At 40.3% G+C, this 17,013-nt stretch overlaps 1 protein-coding gene and 1 long non-coding RNA gene across 10 annotated transcripts in view; one reads left to right on the top strand and one right to left on the bottom strand.

Moving 5' to 3' along the window:
* Window positions 1-16,326, top strand: part of GTF2H1 (general transcription factor IIH subunit 1) — a 40,138-nt gene extending 23,812 nt beyond the window's left edge. For 7 of the 9 annotated variants that reach the window (XM_042858798.2, XM_042858797.2, XM_008164486.4 and 4 more), the window contains 6 exons: window positions 1,394-1,482; window positions 3,141-3,258; window positions 4,367-4,457; window positions 6,921-7,036; window positions 12,272-12,364; window positions 13,257-16,326. In XM_042858798.2, coding sequence (XP_042714732.1) covers window positions 1,394-1,482; window positions 3,141-3,258; window positions 4,367-4,457; window positions 6,921-7,036; window positions 12,272-12,364; window positions 13,257-13,343 — 594 coding nt within the window. In that variant the 3' untranslated portion in view covers window positions 13,344-16,326. Of the gene's footprint in view, window positions 1-1,393; window positions 1,483-3,140; window positions 3,259-4,366; window positions 4,458-6,295; window positions 6,470-6,920; window positions 7,037-12,271; window positions 12,365-13,256 lie in introns of those variants that run through there. The other 2 variants (XR_010600956.1, XM_065594743.1) reach the window with 2 other exon arrangements.
* On the bottom strand, window positions 834-6,302 carry LOC135983371 (uncharacterized). Its single transcript, XR_010600960.1, has 2 exons — window positions 5,771-6,302; window positions 834-4,746 (listed from the first exon to the last, which is right to left on the bottom strand). It is a non-coding gene; the product is annotated as an uncharacterized LOC135983371 (long non-coding RNA).
* Window positions 16,327-17,013: the final 687 nt, after the last annotated feature.

Raw genomic sequence — 17,013 nt, 5'->3', positions numbered from 1 at the left:
GAATGCACACTTACTACTTATTAGTAAGCAGAATGCTGATTTGATACTTCAACTTAAAGGGTTGACCTTGCATCAGAATCATCGTGCTCAACTGAAAATGAGTGTCAGATTTGATTGATTATTGGTGCACAAAAATGAGGCAACTATAGTGTTTCTCTTAGATTACTGGAATTATGTAAAAATTGCTAAGAAAATAAAATGTTTTGAATGACTGTAGTGCAATCCAAAAAGCTAAGAGAGGGGGGAACTCCACTAACTTTTAACCTTTGCACATACACTTCCCCTAGCCCCCAAAAATTACTTGAAATCCACACAAGTAGCAAATAGTTTTTAGAAAATACCCATTGTAGCTTTTGGGGCAGTCACTAGCTCTGACTTCACTGTATGGTGCAGCTTTCAGTGAGAATGAACAACAGAACAGGACTAAAGGAAAATCTCTCTACACTTAATGGATGAAGAAAGCAAGAGATCTCCAAAGCAGTTTTCATTTAATTTTCATTGTATCATATTTAAGTATGCTACTGTTAATGCTCCTTAATATTTTCTACCACAAATGAATACCTTATTTAGCAACATATCTGAACTAGCTCTAGGTTTAAATTCCTGCACTAAAAAAAACATTAACCCTGTTCCTTCCTCTTGTATTAAGTAACACATGCACAAAAACATGGACTACAAAAGGGTTGTTTATGTATGTGTGCGCTTTTTTTTTTTTAAATGAGGTGGCTCTGATTATATTAAAAAAAAAAAAAAACCTGGTCAGGATCTGCAGAAAAAGTAGTAAAGGCCACTAGTACTAAAACGTGTGTGTGAACATGTTTTTTAAAAAAGGGAGGGTGGCGTGGAGCTTGGCACGTGGGATTTCAGTAGAGTATTTACCTAAATATGGCTTCAGTCATGTTTTTCCTGTTCATATATTCGTAGAGCAAGTGAGTTTTACTGTGACTTCCTTCAAAACTGGCAGACACTAGGTTCTTTGACAAGTTTCTGCTTTTATTAAAATTTCTCAAATGCCATTTAAAAAATTATTTCTGTAACAGGGCCAACAGCCTGCCATGGAAGGAAGACCTGTGTATATGGCGGTAATCCTCTTGTGAGATAGAGAAAATACCGCAGCTCCCCCTATGCCATGGCAAATAGTATAGGGATCTTGTGGCCGTCACAGCCAGTGTCACTGAGAACTGTGCTAGGCGGCCAAAGCCACCTCTCCTCCCAACCTATGCTGGTGATGCACTGCCAGAGCAGAGGATCTGAGCCACTTGGGCTTTTTTTCATTTATCTTGTTTTTTTTCCATTCTCTTCCCAGGAAACAAGGGACAAGGAAAAAAGCACAGTCTACGTATGTGCAACTATATCATAAGTAATTAGTTTTGATTTGTGTCTCATATCGCAGGTGAAGCTACAGGAGGCTATTGAATATGAAGATTTAGGAAAGAATAATAGCATTAAAACTATTGCACTAAACCTAAAGAAATCTGATCGGTAAGTTCAATGAATAAAAGAAAACTGCAGTTCTTTGGATGTTTCAACATATTAAAACTAATATAAATCTCTTTATGATCTATTCAGAATCAATCTGTCCCTAATCTGCTTTGTATTTTACATGGCATTTGAGTGCTTCTAGATTAAAATTTAATTAATCTGAAACCTTGTTTAAACAAATTTAAGTAGTTACCATTTGCAAAACTGTATCTTTAGTTCATAATAACTTTTGTGAATTTAGTAAACCTATTACAAACTATTGCTAGAAGAGATCCATAATTTTAGTCTGAGTACGAAAGTCTAACAAATTTACCTTATTAATGTAGTTTGAGACATCTTATCAGCATTTCTGTTGGTATGATGCATTTGGAAATATTTGCACACTCCACAGACACAGATCTTACTTGGGTGTTGACTTGGGACAATTCTCAATGGTTTGATTCACTTCTTTTGTGATGTGCTTCCCTTTTGTCTTCCAGAACCTAACCTTTCAGTTTGAAAAATGTTATATCTCTTGTCCTGACAGTTGCAAAGATATCCTTCCAAATGTGAACCAGTGGTGTAGTGGTGTTTGTCAAATACTAGTCCTGAGAGGTGGGACTTGCCCCATTCATCTGGAGTCTGACTAAGTGACAGTACTGCCAGTGCTGAGCAAAGCATAAAAGGGGTGATGACATTAAGGCCAGGTCTATGCTACAGACCTGTGTCAGTATAACTACATCACTCAGGTGTGAAAAATCCACTCCCCTGAGTGATATAGTCATACCAACCTTAACAACCCCCCCACCCCCCCATGTAGACAGCGCTTTGTCAACGGGAGAGCTTCTCCTGTCAACATACACCTCTACCCTGATATAACGCAAATTCGGATATGATGCGGTAAAGCAGCACTCCGGGGGGGGGGGGGGCGCTGCTTTACTTCGTTATATCCGAATTAGTGTTACCGCAAGCGGTTCCTCTGCGCTCCCCTCTTACTTGCTGCGGCCCCCCGCCCCAGCTCACCTCCACCTCCTCCCACGAGTGCGCTGCAGCTCCGCTTCTCCTCCCTCCCTCCCGGGCTTGCGGCGCCAATGCTGTTTGGCGCGGCAAGCCTAGAAGGGAGGGACGGGGGGAGAAGCAGTACAGTGGGGGCGCCCTTAGGGGAGGAGGCGGAGGCAGAGCGGAGGTGAGCTGGGGCGAGGAGCAGTCCCTCTCTCTACCCAGATATAACGCGGTCTCACCTATAACATGGTAAGATTTTTGGCTCCCGAAGACCACGTTATATCAGAGTAGAGGTGTAGCTACTGCCTCTCACAGAGGTGGATTAACTACGCTGACAGGAGAGCTCTGTAGCTGTGCCAATGCAGCATAGACCTGCCCTAAGATCTGCATAACAAAAAATCAAGAATGGCCTGTCCCTTCTCATTTTGCTGTCACATATGGGAAAAACTTAGGTTGCAGGTGGAATTTGAAAGCTTACAGTTACATTTTTATTTTATTTTTTACATTTCCAATCAGACCCCTGATTTATTTAAGTTTTAATAGAGGCCAAAAGCCAAATTTGTACTGCACCTAAAATCTGAGAGGTGCAACTGCTACATTACATAAATCTTAGTCTACTGGGAATTAAGTTACCTTGTGTTTTTTTTGTTTTGTTTTTCCCCTTTCTCTTCCCATAGGTATTATCATGGTCCAACTCCAATTCAATCACAGCAATATGCAACCAGTCAGGATATTATTAATTCTTTTCATAGTATTAGAGAAGAAATGGAAGCCTATATACCCAGACTAACTCAGGTAGGAAAATTCATTTTAATTTAAATACAGAAAAGTAAAACTCCCTCCTTAATACTAGTCCAGATATTTCTTGACTTACTAGAATTATGGTACTTGCACAGTTTTGTCCCTCAAGGTGAACCTGATACTTTTCCTCTTAAATTGCATAATGTGGGAAACTGTTTTAGAAGAAGTCTTCAGTCAGAACAACACTTACTTAAGTTGCAGAGCAGTGTTTTAGCCATACCACTTCAGCTGTTCTCTGAAGTTGTAATATTAAGACAAGTAACTACCAGATATACTGATGGACAAATCCTACAGCACTCTCATACCTGTGAGGAAGCTCCAAATGTAGTGGAATCAGCATCCCTGTACTGTACAGGGTAGAACAAAGCCACACACTGGGACGTAGCTCCACCAGGTGAAGGTGAAGCTATTTCTGGTGGCCCTTACCTCAGACACAAGGAGGGGAGGAGTCAATGGCAATACAAGGTCACAGCCAGTGGTTTGTGACTAAGTGAATCAGTAGGACACAGGTCCTATTACATCTCTGAGGTTATCAAATGGCTGCCTGTGTGCTGTGCCCTCAGGTTCGCTGGGGCAGCTGGTTCTCGTAACCTCCCTTGCATTCAGAAAATTTTATATTTGGCCCTTATTAAATTACCACAATTGTTTGTGCCTCACCGTTCTACTAAAGTCATGAGGACCAGTGAAAATTTTCTTTTAATTGTTATATTGCCTTATTAAAAATTTGTATGTAAGTCAAGATCACTCAATACATGCACCAGTTCGGCAATATCATGTGCATGTTAAGAACCCACACTATAGACCTCAATTTGAGAGCAATACTAGTGGACAGATGCTGTCTGTTCCCATCATGGTTTCTGGAACTTCCAAAGGCAACATGAGTTAATGCTTAGTAGAACTACATGTCCAATTCCCTCTCGCATCAATGGGGAGATTACTTTTATACTTCCAAAATTATTTCAATCTAAAATCACTAACTAACGTCCTGATTGATATGTCTGAGCCAGTGCAATTCACACTTTTCTTTAACTTCATTTGTCCAAAATGTTTTAAAGCGAGTCACTGGGGGAAATGATATGAAAGGACTTTGGTTTTTTTTAAGGTTCTTTCCAGTGGTGCTGCTACTAGCAGCATCACAGCCCTGTCACCTGGAGGAGCACTTATGCAAGGTGGGACACAGCAAGCCATAAACCGTAAGTTTTTACGTAGTATGTTATCGTTCAGCCGTATAGACTATACCAACAACACGGTGGGGGCTCTGGCTTTTTTATTTTTGGCTACAACAGATTATGCTGACAAAGCAAATGCAGAGACATTCATCTAAAATACAGTTGCAAAGTATAAAAGTTATCAGGTGGAAGTGACAAAGGAAAAATTCTGAAAGAAACTAGCAATCCAGTCTGCCCAATAAGGAGGCAGTGGTGGCTCTGGTGCTGAGGTAAATGGAATTAAGATAGCTAGGAGCAAATAAAGTCAGACTGACTCACAGAATATTAAGCAACAGAGGGTCCTGTGGCACCTTTGAGACTAACAGAAGTACTGGGAGCATAAGCTTTCGTGGGTAAGAACCTCACTTCTTCAGATGCAAGTAATGGAAATCTCCAGAGGCAGGTATATATCAGTGTGGAGATAACGAGGTTAGTTCAATCAGGGAGGGTGAGGTGCTCTGCTAGCAGTTGAGGTGTGAACACCAAGGGAGGAGAAACTGTTTCTGTAGTTGGATAGCCATTCACAGTCTTTGTTTAATCCTGATCTGATGGTGTCAAATTTGCAAATGAACTGGAGCTCAGCAGTTTCTCTTTGGAGTCTGGTCCTGAAGTTTTTTTGCTGTAAGATGGCAACCTTTACATCTGCTATTGTGTGGCCAGGGACGTTGAAGTGTTCTCCTACAGGTTTTTGTATATTGCCATTCCTGATATCTGACTTGTGTCCATTTATCCTCTTGTGTAGTGACTGTCCAGTTTGGCCAATGTACATAGCAGAGGGGCATTGCTGGCATATGCTGGACAGTCACTACGCAAGAGGATAAATGGACACAAGTCAGATATCAGGAATGGCAATATACAAAAACCTGTAGGAGAACACTTCAACCTCCCTGGCCACACAATAGCAGATGTAAAGGTTGCCATCTTACAGCAAAAAAACTTCAGGACCAGACTCCAAAGAGAAACTGCTGAGCTCCAGTTCATTTGCAAATTTGACACCATCAGATCAGGATTAAACAAAGACTGTGAATGGCTATCCAACTACAGAAACAGTTTCTCCTCCCTTGGTGTTCACACCTCAACTGCTAGCAGAGCACCTCACCCTCCCTGATTGAACTAACCTCGTTATCTCCACACTGATATATACCTGCCTCTGGAGATTTCCATTACTTGCATCTGAAGAAGTGAGGTTCTTACCCACGAAAGCTTATGCTCCCAGTACTTCTGTTAGTCTCAAAGGTGCCACAGGACCCTCTGTTGCTTTTTACAGATTCAGACTAACACGGCTACCCCTCTGATACTTGACAGAATATTAAGTTATTTAAAGGTAAGACCATTTTACTCCTCCACTAAAAGCCCTGTCTAGCTGCTTCCAACCTGTTGCCACCATTTTGAGCAGATAGGGTGAGGCCCAAGTGGCCATTCTGTTCAGTTGAGGACAGCCAGTAAGACCTTAGCTACACTGCCACTTTACAGTGCTGCAACTTTCTCGCTCGGGGGTGTGAAAAAATATCCCCCTGAGCATTGCAAGTTTCAGCTCTGTAAAGTGACAGTGTGGACAGTGCACCAGCGCTGGAAGCCGCACTCCCAGCCCTGGTAGCTACTCCCCTCGTGGGGGTGGGTTTTACAGCGCTGGGAGAGCTGTCTCCCAGCACTGGTGCCACGACTACACAGCCATGTTAAAGTGCTGCCATGTTGCTAGTGAAGACATACCCTAAGCCTACTTTCTCCTCCAGTCTCTCTGCTCACACTTAGGTGCTTTCATCTCTATACCTACTTTGTGTATTCTCCTCCCCCTTCTCTCTCCCCCTTCTGGCTTTCTGCAGTGGTAGCAGTGAGGAACCACAGGAGAGAAGAGGTAGCAGCAGCAGTCCAGCTGCCAGGTGTAAACAAATGAAAGTTCTGAAGCCTTGAGTTAAGGGCTAAAACTCAACACTCCCTGGCCTTGGAGTGTAAAAGCGGAGGGGTAGCTTCTTGGCTCTTATGTTTTCTCTGCCATTTACAAAATAAAATTTCATTTATTCTAGGGGAACAAGCCTTAGATTTGATTTGGAAACAGATTTTGTAACCAAATCTGTCTATGAAATAATTGTATGCAGTGTAGTTGTAGCTGTGTCAGTCCCAAAATATTAGAAAGCAGGTTAAGGTCCAGTGTTCCTACCACAGTGGGTGGTTTTTTGGGTCCTGTTAGCTCCAGGGGAATAAGTTTAATAAACACTGCTAACTTTTTTAAATGATCATCTGTTTTAAGAGACTGATAAATAGACTACAGAGAAATAGTGTAATTGACTCTCTGCTTATGGACTGGCATAATACAGTTGTTTGAGCCCTAGACTGCTCCTGTTACAGGTATCAAACAGCTTTCGCTATGTATTAGCCAACTCTTATTTTACTTACATATTACATAATTTAAGTAACATGCTTTTTAGAAAATTTCTTTTCCTGTTGCAGAGATGGTGCCAAATGATGTTCAGTCTGAACTGAAACACTTGTATGTGGCACTTGGGGAGCTACTGCGACACTTCTGGTCCTGCTTTCCTGTTAATACACCATTCCTAGAAGAAAAGGTAAGAGGGATTGAGGATATAAACTTGCTAGTATAAATGTCAGTGTATCTTGTAACCATATGTGTATTCTGTAACGAGACAATTGAAAGTATTTTTATTCAAGCTGTAGTATCACATTACACTGCTCTATAGCCAAAATGCTTCTGAAATAAATGTAGTCAAACTTTACTAATTCTGGGTCACTGAGAATGAAAATGATGCTTAAAATTGTTGATTGGCTCTAGTTTTCAAGCTATGCTATTGGGTCAGTATATACGACCCTTGACTTGGGAATGGCGGAGGATAAGTGAATTATAAAGGGAAGGGATCTCAATTTAAACCAGAAATGACTAAAATACATCTTTGACTGGATCTATGAATAAATCTATGACTGGGTTTGGACAGTACTTGCTTTTTAGGCAAAACAATGAATGATGCAATCTGAAGCTGGTATTGCATCATACATGATAGGAATTGCATCATGTTATTCCTGGAAGATGCAATCATAACAAAGCTTACATCACTCTGCTGAACAAATTGCCCTATATCAGCTCTAGAAATCATACAGTGTCATGCTCTCTTATTTGTCAGTGTTTGATTTTGCAAAGGGACACATTTCTGTTTAGCCAAAGTGAGCAGAGATGCCTCGTACTTGTGTGAACAGTGCAGATAACTTCTGCTATGTTTGTGGTGAAGTGACTTTTGCATCACAAAAGCACAGTATAACCACTATGGTTAAGAAAGCCTATCACCTTTATTTTGGCTGCAAAATTGGAGATCAGGACAAGAGGTGGGCCCCACACATATGCTGCAACGCTTGTGCAACAAATCTTCGCCAGTGGTTGAACAGGAAAAGGAAATCTATGCCTTTTGCAGTGCCAATGATTTGGAGAGAGCCAACAGATCATACCAGCAATTGTTACTTTTGCATGGTGCCTCCAGTTGGGAAAGGTGTGTCAAAGAAGAAAAAGTGGTCTGTGCATTATCCAAACATTCCATCATCTATACGCCCACTACCCCACGAAGAAGGACTGCCGGTTCCTGATGCACCAGAATCATTCTCACTTGAGTCAGACGAGGAAGAGGAAGAGGATGAAACTTCTGGTCCTGAACCATCAATGTCACAGGACCCACATTTTCTCCCATCCTCCTCCTCTGAACCATACCTCCTAACACAAGGTGAACTGAATGACCTTGTCAGGGATTTGGAACTACCCAAGAGTAAGGCAGAGCTGTTGGGCTCCAGACTACAGCAGTGGAATCTCCTGGCAGGTTATGATAGGGTTTCCATGTTCTATGACCGTCAAAAGGATCTTGTCCCATTCTTCTTCATGGAAGGTGATCTTGTAGCCTGTAACGACATCGATGGTGTGATGGCAGCCCTCAACATTGTTCACAATCCAGATGAGTGGAGACTGTTCATTGATTCATCGAAGACGAGTCTTGAAGCTGTTTTACTGCATAATGGCAGTGTTTTGCCATTAATTCTAGTTGGTCATGCAGTCCATGTGAAGGAAACCTATGACAACATGAAACAACTTTTGAGGTGCATAAACTATGACCAACATCAGTGGCAGCTTTGTGGCGATTTGAAGGTTGTTGCTCTCTTGCTTGGTCTGCAGACCGAATAGAAAGTACTGCTGTTTTCTCTGCAAATGGGATAGTCGTGCAAGAGATTCCCACTACATCAAGAAAGATTGGCCACTCAGACAGTCATTGGAGCCTGGAAGGAAAAGTGTTCAGCATCCTCCACTTGTTGAATCAAGGAAGATTTTGTTACCGCCCTTACACATCAATCTGGGTCTGATGAAGAACTTTGTCAAGGCCATTGACAAAACACAAGCAGTTTTCAAGTACCTCCGTGGAAAATTTCCAAGGTTAAGTGAAGCTAAGATAAAGGAAGGTGTCCTTGTTGGTCCTCAGATTCGTGAACTTCTTCAAGATGATGCATTTGACCATGCACTGCGTGGCAAGGAAAAGACGGCATGGAAAGCCTTCCAATTAGTGGCAATAAATTTTCCTCTAAAACAACAAGGCAGACAACTACAGGTTGTTGGTGGAAAACCTCCTCAAGGCATACAAAAGCCTTGGTTGCAACAGGTCACTAAAGATACATTTTTTTTGCACTCTCATCTAGATTTTTTTCCACCGAACTGCGGAGCAGTGAGCAACAAGCACGGCGAGCGATTTCACCAGGACATTGCAACAATGGAGAAACGCTATCAGGGCAAATGGAGCCCATCAATGCTTGCAGACTATTGCTGGAGAGTGACAAGAGATGCTCCATTTAATGAATACAAGAGACAAGCCAAGAAGCGTCGAGTAGACACTGAATAGGACTAAACTATGTACATAATAGTTTTTTGCCTTTTGTTTCATAAACAATTTTATTTATATAACCCTTTTGCTGATTTTTAAAGTGTTACATAAACAGGACAGGTGAAATATTATCATGTAAAGCAACCATAAACACATGAAAAGACCTAGGTTTACAATTTATGATTAAAACTCTATCTACACAATATACATAGACATAAAATGTAAAAACTTAAATATCTTAAACCGTAGCCAATCAGTTGTTTTAATTGTCATATTTGAATTCAGCACATCAAAATACATAATAGCACATTTTATCTCTGAAGCAGACGACTTCTCAAAAATTGTAGACCAGTGTTATTAATCAATATAACTCTACATGTTTGTCCTTTCACTCCTTAAATGATTATGGACAGAAAGCCACTATGTAAAAATAGTGTATTTAACTCAGCAGGTCTGCTCCCTCTGCGTAATTGGAGTGTGATCTGCCAATGCTATTGCCTAAATCTGTTTTTCTCTGTCCTGTTAACCACAATACAGAAGAAGTGGCTGAATTCTTGTGGCTCAAATTGTCATATTACCTATATTCCAATTGCAGAATCCTGATTACTGGTAATGAGAACCAGAAAGAAAATACAATCAACCTTGGATCTCAAAATCAAGATAACAGTGGTAGGCAGGAAAGAACTTGTCTAAACTGAGCAAGTTTAGTATAGAATCTCGCACACATCCACAGAATCATTGTGCCATTCTAGTCACCTTGCAGAGTATAATTGCACTTCAAAAAGGTTAGAGCATGGGATGAGGAATCAGAAACAAAGCATAGGATTCTAGCTCTGCCACTGCCTTCCTATTTGACTTTGGACAAGGCGTTTAACCACTGTGCTTCATTTTGGATCAGACAAAGAAGGTTACTATGGGAAATGAAAACTTCTATTCAGATGTCTTGGGCCTTCTACTGCAAAACTTTTTTAAAAATCATAGTACGCTGTTGGCTTGAAGCAGAGAGATAAATAATGTTAAATGTAAAGTGCTGCTGACAAAGATACTGTAGAAATTACCACAGTACATTTGTGAAGCATATTATGCTCGGTTAAACCGCTTAAGTTTAAGAACATAAGAATGGCCATAGTGGGTCAGATCAAAGGTCAATCCAGCCCGGTATTCTGTCTGCTGACAGTGACCAATGCCAGGTGCCCCAGAGGGAGTGAACCTAACCGGTAATGATCAAGTGATCTCTCCTGCCATCTGTCTCCACCCTCTGACAAACAGAGGCTAGGGACACCATTCCTTACCAATCCTGGCTAATAGCCATTAATGGACTTAATCTCCATGAATTTATCTAGTTCTCTTTTAAACCCTGTTATAGTCCTAGCCTTCACAACCTCCTCAGGCAAGGAGTTCCACAGGTTGACTGTGTGCTGTGTGAAGAAGAACTTCCTTTTATTTGTTTTAAACCTGCTGCCCATTAATTTCACTTGGTGGCCCCTAGTTCTTATATTATGGGAACAAGTAAAGAACTTTTCCTTATTCACTTTCTCCACACCACTCATGATTTTATATACCTCTATCATATCCCCCGTTAGTCTCCTCTTTTCCAAGCTGAAAAGTCCCAGCCTCTAATCTCTCCTCATATGGGACCCATTCCAAATCATTCATTTTAGTTGCTCTTCTCTGAACCTTTTCTAATGCCAGTATATCTTTTTTGAGATGAGACCACCATATCTGTACGCAGTATTCAAAATGTGGGCGTACCATGGGTTAATATAAGGGCAATAAGATATTCTCCATCTCTTTTTTTAATGATTCCTAACATCCTGTTTGCTTTTTTGACTGCTGCTGCACACTGCGTGGACATCTTCAGAAAATTATCCACGATGACTCCAAGATCTCTTTCCTGATTAGTTGTAGCTAAATTAGCCCCCGTCATATTGTGTATATATAGTTGGGGTTATTTTTTCCAATGTGCATTACTTTACATTTATCCACATTTTAAATTTTATTTGCCATTTTGTTGCCCCAGTTTTGTGAGAGCTTTTTGAAGTTCTTCGCAGTCTGCTTTGGTCTTATCTTGAGCAGTTTAGTATCATCTGCAAATTTAGCCACCTGGCTGTTTATCCCTTTCTCCAGATCATTTATGAAAAAGTTGAATAGGATTGGTCCTAGGACTGACCCTTGGGGAACACCACTAGTTACCTCTCTCCATTCTGAAAATTTACCATTTATTCCTACCCTTTGTTCCCTGTCTTTTAACCAGTTCTCAATCCATGAAAGGATCTTCCCTCTTATCCCAGGACAACTTAATTTATGTAAGAGCCTGTGGTGAGGTACCTTGTCAAAGGCTTTCTAGAAATCTAAGTACACTATGTCCACTGGATCCCCCTTGTCCACATGTTTGTTTGATCCCTTCAATGAACTTTAATAGATTAGTAAGACATGATTTCCCTTTACAGAAACCAAGTTGACTTTTGCCCAACAATTTACGTTCTTCTATGTGTCTGACAATTTTATTCTTTACTATTGTTTCAAGTAATTTGCCCGGTATTGACGTTAGACTTACTGGTCTGTAATTGCCGCGATCACCTCTAGAGCCCTTTTTAAATATTGGCGTTACTTTAGCTATCTTCCAATCATTGGGTACGCAAGCTGATTTGAAGGACAGGTTACAAACCATAGTTAATAGTTCCGCAATTTCATATTTGAGTTCTTTCAGAACTCTTGGGTGAATGCCATCTGGTCATAACCATTTAGTGCTTGTTTCCATAAGTTTAAAACAGAGATCATCTTTTCAATACAGTAAGTGCTTCCTAGCAATTTGTTTTAACTGTGCATATTTACAGTAACCCTAGGTACTAGCTTCCAGGTATTTCAATTTGCTGAAAGCAAGAAAATGTTCATATGCAGGAGTTTGTACACTTTTTTCCTATTGATGTCTTTCAGGTTATGAAAATGAAGAGTAACTTGGAAAGATTTCAAGTTACAAAGCTCTGTCCATTCCAAGAAAAAATTCGGAGACAGTATTTAAGCACAAATGTAAGAGGAAAAAGTATCCTTTCTCATTTCAATTATTTGTGTGCATATTGACCTTGGGGGGAAAAAAAAAGACTCATATTTATCACAAAAAGAACAGGAGTACTTGTGGCACCTTGGAGACTAACAAATTTATTAGAGCATAAGCTTTCGTGGGCTACAGCCCACTTCAAGCTTATGCTCTAATAAATTTGTTAGTCTCTAAGGTGCCACAAGTACTCCTGTTTTTTGCAGATACAGACTAGCACAGCTGCTACTCTGAAACCTGTCATATTTATCACAGGATGGCAGATTTTGGTCTCCTGTATTTGGGGTTTTTAATTTGTTCTGTTAACTATATGTATAATGCTTAATTCTTCTTAAGTGTGTTTCTCTCATCTTCTTGCCCGTCCCCGTCCCTTCACCCTCTCCCCCCACCCCCCACCCCCCACCCCCAAAAAAAAAAAAACAACTATGGCTGATGGAGAAAAGGATGTAGGGGTATTACATTCTGGAATAATTTTCTCCTTTTATCATCTTGCAAGTCTGATTTCTCAATGATTGGATGAATGGCCTGTTTAGCTAGTTTCCAGTGACTATTGAAAGTGCTTTTAAGTACAGCACTTGAACATAAGTCATCCACATAGTTTCCCTTGAACTAGCTAACTGCATATCCACTGTCTTTACTGATACTCTGCCATACTTGACTAATAAAACTTCAAGACATTTTGTAATTGAAACAATTGTGGCCAATTCTCCTCTCACATCACATACCTTGATGCAACTCCCTAGGCTTTAGTGGTTACTCCTGATTCCTCATACTGAGAGAAACGACAATCAATCCCATTTAGGTTTGATCAGAGTAAGGGCACACGTTTCTCAGATACTGGGAAGATCCCTTTGTTTTATCTTTCAGTTGATAAATCATATAGAAGAGATGTTGCAGACAGCCTACAATAAGTTCCACACGTGGCAGTCCCGACGTATGCTGAAGAAAACGTGAAGACTCCCGCTATAAAGTTTGGAGAGGGAAATCTGCAATAGCTGTAGGAACACAACCTGGCAAATGTGCAGCTCTTTGATATTGCAGGAACATCTGCAACATGTGGATTCCTGGAAATGTTCCTAACTGAACTTGCACATTTTTTGGAAAAGGACCTGTGATTAAACTTGAAACTAGGGAAAAATTAAGTAAGAACCAAAACGGAAGAGCTGAGAGGCAAAAAAACCCAACATATTTAAGACGCTGTTTACTGCAGTTACTCAGGAACTGCTTTTGATTTGCGAAAGAGCTGCTTTCAGAAATAAACTTTAAAAAGGGTGTATTAATAAAATCTGAAACTGTTTGTCTAATTTTTTTAAAACGTGTATGGCACAGGGTAGAACTTAACATTTTTCTTCACTGGATTCTGGCATTTTATTGAATTCTGTTTGTACTTATTGAAACAGAGGTTAACAATGACATTTTAAATATAGCTGAGACTGGTTTTGCTTCAAACATCTGACAAGATTAGCTATCAGAAGACAAGCTTCGGCCATATGTTTCCCCACAAACTGGAAGTAACAGACATTGCACTGAAAGCTGTTTATGGTTTGGAGTCCCTAAAGGCACGAGTGGGGGAGGGCACACTTTTGCCTCGTGTCTTGGATTTTTATGCAGAATATTTTCAGCCATCAAGTTTGCATGTTTTCTTTTGAATGCAAGGGTTGCTATTGCAATTTTTTTTAAGGTTTTGAGAAGGAGAGAATGCATTTTCTAAAATAAAGTTTCTTACTAAAGAACTAGAAGAAAAGTCACTTACTTTCACCTCCTAGAAGAGAAAGATTTCTCCTAAATCTGTTTTTCTCCACTCTTCTTTGTTGACTGTTACACTATTTTTGGCGAATTGATAATCATTGCAAAAGAGGGAAAAGTGTGTGAATACACAAGCTCCTGAGCGATGTCTGGAATCTGTGCCATACTTTGTTCCAAATAGATAAACTGTGAGTTGATCATAAGACCTACCTGTCTTGTATTAAATATTTGACTTAGAGACAAAGTAAACCTATTCTATATTAGTAGATGCCGTAATGACACACTGTATTTCATTGTTTCGATCATTAACAGGGCCCATGGTATGGGCTACTGAGTTTTTGACTTGGGTTAAATGTGACTGTTAGAGAATTAGGATACATTTAATACACTGAGACAACTCAGAACGACAGTACGTATTTAAGAGCAGACAGCCATTTAATCAGCCTCCAGAATGGCTTACCTTAGAGAGACTGAGCATTGGAATGGTATTTAAACCCCACCGTATGTTGTCAGTAAGGGGATGGCACCTAATCCTGACAGAGAGTGAGTGTGTACACACACACACAGTAGCAGAAACTCTGTGGTGTCCATGCTCTACTGCTGCTCCCTTTGGAGGAGAGGAGGATTTTCTCATTGAGTAAAGTATGTAAGCTACATGCTTACTGTATGCAATTTTGGGGGGATTGCATAGTCTGATCAGGTTTTTGGTACAATCAGAATTTCTGTCCCTGTCTGCACTGATGAAGCCTTGTTTAGAAATGTAATAATGCATTGTTAACCTAGCTTCCCTCAATCTGCCCCTGCAGATAGGTGCATGTTATCTGCTCTGTGGTAACTAATATGGGTCTGCTACCACACAGACTGCTGGGTTTAGTAAGAGGAACAGTTTTTCTAACCTTACATGGTGAAAAGTATAGTAAGAGGAAGAGGTGGGAGGAGCCAGCTTGCTAAAAATGCAATGTGTGCGCTCTGGTAGTATATGGTCCTACTGTCTGTGTGTAAACAGAGTAACCTACTTCTCCAGGAACGAACAGTAAGCCTGATTCATCCCTGCTCTCATTGCAATGGATGTTAAAAGACTCATACCTGGGAGACGTTGACCCACAATAGTTGTGTTTAACATTGGGCACCTATCAGTGTCATAAATCTAACTGTTTTAAATAGCCACAAAAATAGCAGCGTGCTCCAAAATAAAGAAACAGTAAGTGGCTTTTTCTAAACTATAGTACAATTCTCAGTGGAAAAGCTTTCATCAGACTAGGAATGAGGAAAATTGATAGTTATATTCTAATTTCCCCTGAAACTATGATAAACAAGCAAGATTGCACTGAATTTTTTTTTAAGCAATCACACTGGTTTAACATTACAAAGGTAGGGTTTTGAACATCAAATTAAGTGACATTTAGGCTGAAGCAACAGCATTAACCACTCCTGGCAATGTTGTTGGGCAAAATGTTTAGGGAGGGAGATGTTCCCTCTTCACAGGTCCTTAGGTTTACATAGATACCAGGGAGCTTGTTGCTACCTAATGTGTCATGGATTAATAGAACGTGTGCTGTGAAGAAATGCTGAAAGCAGCAGTTCTGTCCAATTTGAGCTAGGCTGCTATGCACTTCGCATATTGCTCTTTAAAATATTTTGGCAATAAAAGATGCAAGCCCCTCCTAAAGTAAGGGAGGCAGTCTTTCTCTCCTACAAATTGAAATACTCCTTCCTTTAGGCAGCAAAGAGTCCTGTGGCACCTTATAGACTAACAGACATATTGGAGCATGAGCTGTCGTGGGTGAATACCCACTTCTTCGGATGCAAGTTGCATCCGAAGAAGAGGGTATTCACCCACGACAGCTCATGCTCCAATATGTCTGTTAGTCTATAAGGTGCCACAGGACTCTTTGCTGCCTTTACAGATCCAGACTAACACGGCTACCCCTCTGATACTTCCTTCCTTTAGGTACCTTTCTCCTTTTTTGTCTCCTGCCAGCATTGATTTCAATACTTTTGTAGCATGGTCCAAAAAAAGACCTGATAATTCCTTAACCGTTTTGAAACTGAATCATTCACTACCTTGCATTATATGCTAATTGGAATCTTTTATACTGACTTGTATTTTTAAAGGAAATTCGTACAACTTGTATCACTAGCATTGATTCAAAGTATTTGTAGAATAAACCCTACTGAATTCTGCAGTCAAGTCTTCTCTAATGCTTTAGGCTGTGTATTTTGCGATGTTCAAACAAATCTAAAACAAAACAAACTGGGTCTCTATCAAAGGCGCTGCATGTGGTATAAGCTCCTCTCTCTTCTTGGCAGTCAAGTGCTTTTCAGAAGAGGACTCACTAGTGGCAAAGGAATCCTCCTTATTCTATGACAAACATCTTTTGAAATTCCTCATTAAGCTTTTAAACGTAGGAAGCATTTAATTATTGCTGCAATCGTAGAGTACAATATTCCCATTGCTACTTGGGTCTCTCAATGACTTTTTTTTCCCAGTCAGTCATATAACAGCGATTGGCTAAGAGGACATAGGTGGTATATTAACCTGCTCCCCTCTTAAGTCTTGGAGCCTCACTGTAAGATAGGAAAACCCTAGTATTTATATATACTAACATAGCACCTTTAATTACCAAACATACTGTACAAGCTATAGGTACTGTAACAATTGCATCATTTACCACTCAACTGTAGGCTTTGCTAGGGTGGAAGATGGCATCTACTTAACAGCATATACTAACCCTAAAATGAGAATGGAAAGTGAAGAATTTCATTTACTGAATTCTTATGGCTGTGACTTCTTATACCTAGTGACTAATTACACTGGAATCTGGCAAAAAATAAAAACAGGACTAGTCCTTGTGGGATCTTTAATGAGAATATGGGG

This window comes from Chrysemys picta, chromosome 4 (assembly GCF_011386835.1).
Source record: "Chrysemys picta bellii isolate R12L10 chromosome 4, ASM1138683v2, whole genome shotgun sequence".
Lineage (NCBI taxonomy): Eukaryota > Metazoa > Chordata > Testudines > Emydidae > Chrysemys > Chrysemys picta.
Note: the sequence above shows the minus strand (reverse complement) of the source record. Positions and strands in the feature narration are given on the sequence as shown.